The sequence below is a fragment of the Alligator sinensis genome, unplaced genomic scaffold (genome assembly GCF_000455745.1).
Source record: "Alligator sinensis unplaced genomic scaffold, ASM45574v1 scaffold1035_1, whole genome shotgun sequence".
Lineage (NCBI taxonomy): Eukaryota > Metazoa > Chordata > Crocodylia > Alligatoridae > Alligator > Alligator sinensis.
This window is the reverse complement of record NW_005842555.1, coordinates 1-9,252: the sequence shown is the minus strand read 5'-3', so window position 1 is coordinate 9,252 and position 9,252 is coordinate 1. Positions and strand designations below refer to the sequence as shown.

The following is a 9,252-nucleotide window of genomic DNA, read 5'->3' as shown; positions in this document are numbered from 1 at the left end:
GAATGGCTTTGAGAAAGTCACTCATAAGTAACAAAATAAAGAAAAAGGGAATGAAATGTATTTCCAACCTGAAATTGGAGCACTCTCTGCCAGCCAACAGCAGAACGCAATCTAATAGTTCAACAACTGTCACAAAACAACCATGAGATCAATTATTCCCACGGCGTTAGACCTTCATTAGGAGAATATTAGAATGCATTCTGGGATGTTCATCTAATCGGATCTAATCTGACTGAACCTCCTTAAATTTATAACTCTAAAAGGTTGGGTTTCTTTTAGGCTGTAGAGATGGCCTACGTTATCATAAAATATTGTCGTCCACAACAGCATCTCATGAAAAGCACTATACCTTGGGATTGGTCACGAATGACCTGGAAGGCAGCTGTCTTTTGCTAGCATATGTCTTAAGCATGTGATTAGGCCCAGCTTAATAAATCAGTGGCTTTGTCGCTGTATAAAACAAGGACATTCTTGTAGACCAATTTACAATGTGTGTGTGAATTCCTGATGCTCCTGAAGAGGTAGTCAGAGGGGTCAGGTGAAAGACACTGAACTTAGCAGGAGTTCAGTTGACTTCAGTGGACTTAGAAGCAGGCCCTAATCCCAGGTATAGAGGTCCAGTTATTGCATCTTGTAAATCTTTTCACTGAAAGTCTTATCCAAACTGATAAGCTCCTGCAGACCTATTGAGATGAACTGGCATTTCCCTACGGAAAGCTCTTTGTTGAAAAATTCCTGACCAGGGAATACTTGAGCTGCACGGTGTGGCCATATTTGCAGGTGGTGGACGTTGGGCTAATGCAAGCCATCACTTCTGATGGACCAGCCAACTCGTGTTTAAAAGGACCACCTCATAGGAGATAAGGGGGAGTGTGCATGGATGGGTTTTGACTTAGAGGCAACATTCAAGGTAATTCTGTAGCGAAGACAGGGCTCAGCTCAAGAAACCTCTCAAGACCAGCTGTTCTGGGAAGATTCCCTCCCTCTCCAGCTGCTTCATTAATACTGATTTAATATACACGGGGTAGTCAGGCCACAGGTCCACTCAGGGATCAGGACTCCAGTGTTTTGGGTGCTGCACACACATATAACAAAGATCTCCCGAAGATCCTCCAGTCCAGAATCGGACCCAGGAACTGGCCCTTTCTGATGCTGGATCTGACCAGGAGTCTAAACATCACTGGGATTACTGTGGATCCTATGTTTGAGTCTAGGTCCTCCAAAATTCAGGTTCAATGTTAGGCTCCTTGCCAGCTGCTCTGGTTCTCACTGTCACCAACCCAAGTTGCTTCCTGTTCCCTATTTGTCTTAGCTGGCTCCCAATGAAAGAGCCCCGTTAGATGGTTAGTACAGTAGCAATGGTAGAGCGTAACCTTTACAACGGGAGAGTTGGCCTTACCAGGGCCTGCTCAATGAGAAGACAGAACAGAATAGCGTTGCCCACTTCCCTAAGGCTTTGGAAGACATCGGTCTTCAGCTCTGCGTACTCGATGATGTCCTTCAGCTGGTGATGGAAGAACTCCAAGATACCTAAGGAGACACAAGGAGAGACACAGTGAGGAAAGGAAGAACAGACAGCACATCCAGACTAGCCAACAGCCTGCTCAGGGGCTAACTGTTTTCTTGGTGGCTCACTGTGATCCCAGACTGCCGAGTATTAAAAAATAAAAACAATGTCCTACCACCAGGATTTAAGAGAAGTCTCCACCCAGGGAGCCTTATTCTCCTCTCATGTCCACCTCTGTAAACAAGCAATTACTCGCCTCAAGTCAAAGGAGTTATACAGGCCTGGAAACAGGGGGTAGGAAAAGGGACTTTTTACATTTAATCTTGGAATAAGTGCTGCTTTTATATATCTGTAACAACTCCACAGAAATAAAGTTAAAAAGATCTTGAAAGCAAAACATATATATATATATATATATATATATATATAAACATATATAAATTTATTATATTTACACATCTCTATCTATCTATATATATACATATATGTAGCAAATACCTATCTATCGATCTATCAATCTAACTACATATATACATATATAGTGAATATCTATCAATTTATCTAGCTACATATATATAGTGAATATCTATCTACCAATCTATCTAGCTACATATATATAGTGAATATCTATCTATCTATCTATCTATCTATCTATCCGCATATATACATATATATAGCAAATACCTATCTATCAATCTATCAATCTAATTACATATATACATATATATATATAGTGAATATCTATCAATCAATCTCTCTCTCTCTCTATTAATAGTATAGTGAATATCTATCTATCTATCTATCTATCTATCTATCTATCATATAATGAGTTCCATATCAGCAACTTGTGTTCCCAGGCAGATACTTTCAATAACACTTTCTCACTGCAGGGTCTTTCCGCACATGCTCTGTGATCAGAAGTGGACTTTCTGATGCTGGCTCTTAGATGCCCAGTTAAATAAGAGGCATTATAGTTATAGCCACAGCTCTTGAATTAAGGTTGTAAGACACTTTACACAGCAGGCCAATTTTGTTCTCGTTCCCAGCATTTACAAGAAGTCTGCCAAGGTTGCACCAGATGGGATTTAAAAAAAATGTCACACCATAAGCTTCACAATGCTACACATTTGATTTCATAAGAATCAAATCCATGATCTTTTATAATATTATACAAGTATATTACAGCCTGGACAGTCCTGCCACTAACCTGGAGATCCATATTCATGTCTTGGCAAGCGGCATATCTTGGGCATCACTTCTATCAACGTTTTCACGTACTGCAGGATGGTCCCTTGTAACTGTCAGAGAAAACAGGAGAGATACTACCTTGAGATGCTGGGTCTCTATAGATGATGCATTCATTTGAAAAAAATGGACGTAGCAAGAGCTGTGAATGTGTTGAATCTGCATGAGTGAATATTAAGTTACTTCCTGTTGAATCTGCTAATGCCAATGCAGGTATAGTTTTACTTGATGTTTGCAATATATTCTGTGCCAGCCAGTCTGGAAGCACTCTCTTGTACTTATGGCTAGAGTCATTTATTTGCAAATGCCTTGAATAAGGACTTGGAAACGGACACTTTGTGGAATTGCAGGAAACAAAGCAGGAAACCCTCATTATGGAATGACTGGAAACCTTAATTATGGAACTTCCACTCACACAAACATCCGTTGTGGGCTTCATTACTTAAAAAAGAAAAAAAAAAAGTTCAGCCCAAGTTTACCAAACAAACCTGGAGCCTTTTATGACTTTACCCTGAAATGAACTCATGGTTTTATACAGATTTTCTACTTTGAAGATCAGTCCTAGCTTTTGGGAGTGTTTGAGAGTACGACTCAGTTGACCCAGACCCAAGCCTCATCTCTGCTCCGATTACTCATACTGGAAGACACCAACTAGAGCTTTCTCCACTAAGGGCATATGTACACACCACGTTTTTTACCCTTTCAAGCGCTGCAACGTGTGTCTGTTTGCACGAGCGGGATTTCCAGATGCTTTAAAAGTCTTTCTTGAAAATGGCACTGAAGACTCCTTCATGTCTTGTTCCAGGTAACCTGGAGGCATACTTGATGCCCTCAGTTTAGTACTTCCCTGTTTGAAAATCTCAAGATGATGCCATGACATTACGGCAAAAATAAACTAAAACAATTGTAAGAAATACTGCTGGAAGATCAAAAGAATCTCACCAACAAAAAAAAAGGGGTTTATTTTTGTGGTTGAACAACATGACCGAAATACATATTATGCTGAGTGCTCCAATTCCTGCTCCGTCTCAATGAGACCTGAAGCAGCAGAGAGAATATTTCCTCTGAAAAATCTGGCCTACCATATTCCATGGTGTATAGGTCGACATGGTGTATATGTTGATCCCATTTTTCTGATCCAAAAATTAGGAATTTTGTAGATCTGGTACGTAAGTTGACCTAACTTTTTGGATCAGAAATATGGGGTTGACTTATACCAGTTCCTGCGCAGCCTCGCTGCGGCTGGGCACCCGGGGGATGGACACGTGCCGCAGCACCGTTTGCATGCGATGGAGCCGGGCTTGGCGCTCGGCTGGTACGGTCCCATCCCCTGCAAGTGGCACTGTCTGGGCCATGCCAGCCAAGGGCCAAGCCCAAGATCCCTAAAACCTCCTTGTGACATGAATAGGATTCCTCAGCCCCTGTGATAGCCAGGATCCACCAATGGGTGTCTAAATCTTGGTAAATTTAGGCACCTGCATTTGACCAGCCAAGCAAAACACCCAAATTCAAGGCTAACACCCCCACCCCAAGCCACCCCTAAGGGCTGAGGTCCTCCTGTCCCTTGGTCCAGGGTCATCATTACCAGGCTCTTGACAATCTTCAGCAACTCCTCCATGACGACGGCGATCCCTTGGTAGCCCAGGAGCCGGCAGATCGTCTTGAAGTGAGGCGGCCCCACAAAGTTGCGGTAGGAGCTGTAGATGTGGCTGTAGGCAATGTTGAGAGGCTAGAAGGGGAGAGGCACATAGACAGTTACCAGGTGAAAGGACACGACTCCCCATCCTTTCCAAAGCCACATTTTGTGCCCAACTGGTGCTTATATGCTTTAAAGGAAGACGAGGGGAACACATGCTTTCCTATTCACACTTCTCTTCTCCTTCGTGGGACAGGCGATGAACGTTGAGGTCTCAGTGTAGATTGGAGCTTGGACGCTTTGTTCTTTATCAGCCTCCTTTTTGCTTGCTAACACCCTCAGCGATACCTGTCCAAGACGAGCCAGTCTGGTGTCTTCTCTGGAAGACCCAGGAGGGGGGCATATATGAGTGTGCCAACGCTGCTGTCACTTGGGCATCATATAAGCAATAGCTGTTGCTTCTGTCAGTTGAGGCCCTTTAAATTGCACTTGCCTCTTGGCATAAAAAGGGCAGAGCCCTTGGCACTGCCACCGTGCAAATATTTACTACCTTTGCTACAGCTTCCCTCAAGTGGGAGTGTTCACCACCTGTCTCGTGGAGCCTGTTTTGCTCTGCCTTTCTCTGGAGCGCTCCTTCCCCTCGGGGCCTCCATGGCTGGTGTTAATTCTCTTGCTCCATCCCAGCCTACAGACCGGGCTCCCACGCGCACTCGGTTCCAGCCAGTTATTCTTATCCATCCTGCCTATCAGGGTAGCACCCAGGGATGTCATTTAAGTATCAAGCCCCGATCTGCGCTGTACAAACAAGCAGCAAAGAGAGTCTTTCCCCACCGTGGGCATGGGATAGGACATGACAAGTTGGATGAAACGCACTGTAAGAACAGGGGCTGGGAGGGGAAGGAGGAGAGATAACACAGTGGATGGTGTTTAGCAAACGGAGAAAGAAGTCTCTTCTGGGCACCTGCTTGAAACAGCTGTTGCTCAGCACAGGTGGATCGGCAGCACCTGCTCAGCCAACAAGCCGACAGCAGTAGGAAGAGACATGGAAGAGATCCCGATGGGGCCAATGTGGGAGTCTCCGTAATGCCCTTCTTATGTGTGCATGCATGTTTGTGCAGGGACGCGACGGTCTGATTTTGGCCCTGTGGGTGGGTCACCAGCTCATAATTGGACTGTAGGGTCTAGCCTGGTTCGTGACTCTGTGGGACTTTTTACTTGGTCTCAGGGCAACATATAGGTTGCTGCAGCATTTTGTTCCTGCAGTGTTCATGGAGCAACCAAGCAGAAAGGAGAGGAGCGGGGAATGGATGCAAGGACGGCGAGTCTGTTTTAACCAAGACATCTAAATGCAGCGTGCGCTTGGGTCTTGCTCTGAAATGCTCACATCGGGGCTCCAGCCCCGCAAAGGAAATAGCCGCATGCCCCATCTCCTCCCCCAGCTCGTAAGAACACAAGGATTGCATGTACTGGGTCAGACCGTAGGTCCATCTTGCCCTGTCTCCTCTCGCACAGAGGCAGAGAGTAGAGGCTGAAAGGGAGCATGAACTGGATTTTTCCCCTGCTCCTCTCTCCTTTGCAGCCTCCAGCATTTGAGGTCCAGAAAGATCTGATTCAGAGGCTGCACCCTCCTCTCTCGTGCTCGATAGCTATCGGTACCCCTTTCTTCCTCTTAATAGAGTAATTGCTGCACGAATCAGCAAGCAGCACCAAATGCATCCCTGAAAAACCACCTGGCATGTTGCACGCCCCCCGCAAGGGAGATGCGACCACCACCCCAACCTTGCATGTGCTGAAAGATCTCTGGTTAAAATGCAATGCATTGCATCTCAATGACAAATTGCACCTTATCTGGCCTGTGACTCACTCGTGCCACGAGGAGCATTTCACGGCATGCGCTCCACAGGAGAAGACCTTTGTGGGCCAGGGGTGTGTGAAGGAGATGCCCTTCTGCTCCAGTCATGGGGCACATCATAGGGGAGGGAAGTATGTGCCATACTGGCAAAGTGAGAGCCATCTCAAGCACACAGGAGACATGGGCTGGCAGCAGCCGAGATGTAAATGCATTTCTCCTGCACATTTGGATTGCTTTTCTTCTCAGTAGGTGTCAGGTTGCTTTGGAAAATGGCCACGTGGTACCTAAATGCACCTGGCCCTGAGAGACTGACCCAGAGCCCATGGGAGACACCCACAGATCTCAATGAAACCACCAGGTGTGTTAATATTTTAGGGATCCAGGATGTAGCTCTGTTGGTCTAAGCACAAAGGCAGACAAACTCTTTGGGTAGACCCGATATCTTTTATTAAACCAATTAAATAGTTGCAACCTTTTCTGCAACTATTTAGTTGGTCTAATGAAAGAGATATCTGATGAATATGCACATTTCTCTGAGCTTAACATATTCAACAAAAGGAGGAAACTAATAATAATCCCGCGTCTCCGAGTAAGGAAAGCGCAGCTCCAATTACGGGTGAAATGCACAGCTTGGGTTAGAGACCGTAGGCGGTAGAAATGACACCAGCATCTTTAAAGACGAAACAGCTGAACAGGGAAGCTGGCTACGAAGCATCACCTCCTCCCCATCACCATCCAGCCACCTCCGGGGCTCAGGTGCCAAGCAGTCTGCTCCCTTTTTGGGTGCTGAATCTAGTGCTCTGGCGTGCATCAGGACTGTCCCAAGCCTCAGCTGTCACCTCTCCCTGCCTTTAGGGCATGGCTGTGGATGTCTGTCGAAAGCCTTTGGTTTGGGATGAGGCCGGGAGGCTGGGAACTCAGACAGGTTGGGAGTGGTAGGGATGGGCACCTTCCCATGGATGTAGACATAAGAGAGTAATGGCAGTTTTGCCCCTGGCTTTTCTCACGCCCCTGGAAGAGCACAAAGTGTTTACACCTGATGAAAAGCCCCTTTCCTGATTCTACTTTAGGGTCATCCCCATCTAAACCATCCCAGGCAAGTGTTTTTCTAACCTATACTCAAACACTTCCCATGCTGGGGATACCACAGTCCCTTTGGGGATCTCATGCTGAGCCCCCCAGAGAATTAGAAATCCTTCCTAAAATCCAGTTGAAATAGTCTTTGCAGCACAAGCCCAGCATCGAATAGGCTCGTTCGGAGGTGACCAATGTCCAGATGTTAGTCTCCATTCAATGCACCTGTTGTAAGGAGTGGGGCATTCACTGGGGGACAATGGCACGGACCCTTCCTGGCATACATCCTAGCAAGAGCACCGGTGCTCTCCGGAGATCGCAGGAGTTTTCCTTTAATGAGAGGTCACTGCTAACTCAGCCAGGCAGAAATTGGTTGTGACCTGTCACCACTGAGCCTGCTGCAAATGCCCCCAACCCCTCAAAAGCATTTTGTCTACAGAAGAAAAGAAATCAGTCCTTGTCACCCACCGAGCGCACTGCAGTTAGGGACCAAATACCCCTTCCTCCGTGATGCACTGAACAAGGGAAGGGGATGATTAGACTCAGCTGCTGGTGCCACCTGCTGGGTTTAAAATATTAGGAAAGTGAGGGGTGAAGGGACCGCAAGAGATTTAGTCCAACCCCTGCTCACGGGAGAACCATCCCCAACTACATCATCCCAGCCAAGGCTTTGCCTAGCCAGGTCTCCAAAACCTCCAAGGATGGAGATGCCATCACCTCTCTGGGTAGCCTGTTCCAGCGCTTCACCACCCTCCTAGTGAGAAAGTTTGTCTTAATATCCAACCTAAGCATCCCTTGCTGCAACTTGAGACCAAATGCCAAAAGCCCTGGTGTAGCTGCTGGACATAGGTGTGCATCTGATCACCCTGAGGCACAGTCCTTGCAGTACAGCACTGAAAGCAGGCATGGCACTATGAAGGTATCTGGAAGTGGGGGCCCTGAGCTCCGGTGGGTCAGTCTGCTGATGCAAAGAAGCTATTCCCACCGAACCTACCACCTGCATCCTGGCTCAGGTGGTGCCAAGGCAACAGATGCAGGTTAATATACATGAGCAGGGCATGCTCAGACGTGTTTGCAAAGCTTAGCAGCAGCTAATGAGCAGAGAGGAGTGGGCTGCTGGTAATTGTACATGTGCTGTGTGGGAGCACTGACAGCACGGTGTATTTTAGAGCTGGCTGAAGCCTGGAGCTTGGCTCCATTTCTACTGGGCTCTTGGGGCACAATAAAGAAACATCGCCCCTTATTATCTACCAGCAGTTGGCACCCAGGGGTGCAGCTTTCAGAGCAAACAGCTCCAAGCACTGACCCTGTCCTTCGTGAAATGCATCTGTCTCTGATTTCCTTGCTGCATCCTGCGGCCAAAAGAGCTTGGCTGTGCTTGCCGTTCACGCGTGTTGGATCAGAATATTTCGGCTGACCTATAACCCAGGCTCATGGACTTCTGACTGGAGATTTGGGCCCTGTGAGCCTTTGCATGGGGGTCTGTTTGGAAATAGGGGCCTTGGTAACTTCACAGTAGGGCTGCACATTCATACAGACATGGGGGGCTTATACTTTTGTGGCACCCAATTGCTTCCTTTACCCAATTGCTTCCTTTACAAAGAGCAGTCCCATTTTCCCCCCTCACCTCCCCACCTGGCCCAGTATCCAGCAACTAGAAGAGCAGCATTCTGACTGGGTGTGTCTACACATTCATTAATGCACCATAATTACTCCACATTAAGTTTAATACTTGTATAACCCAGTACTAAATCAATGCCTGGTAACTGGCACTACTGTGCAGCAGCACCGGTGCATGGGTTTTAGTGATTAGAGCCTAATACTACTGCGCACTAGTGTATTAGTATGGTTTTTCCCTTGCACACTAATGCACAGTAGAATTAGGCTATTCTGCAGTCAGTGTCTCTTGTAGATGCACCCACTCAGACTCAAACAAGC

General features: G+C 46.7%; 1 protein-coding gene across 1 annotated transcript in view; it reads right to left on the bottom strand.

Annotated features, from left to right (window-relative positions):
- Nucleotides 1-4,481, bottom strand: part of LOC102388374 (cytoplasmic FMR1-interacting protein 2) — a gene marked incomplete at its 5' end in the record, with an annotated part of 17,212 nt that extends 12,731 nt beyond the window's left edge. Inside the window, 3 exons of the mRNA XM_006032203.3 lie at nt 1,400-1,530; nt 2,715-2,805; nt 4,338-4,481. Of these exons, the coding sequence (XP_006032265.1) occupies nt 1,400-1,530; nt 2,715-2,805; nt 4,338-4,481 (366 nt within the window). The remainder of the gene's footprint in view (nt 1-1,399; nt 1,531-2,714; nt 2,806-4,337) is intronic.
- Nucleotides 4,482-9,252: the final 4,771 nt, after the last annotated feature.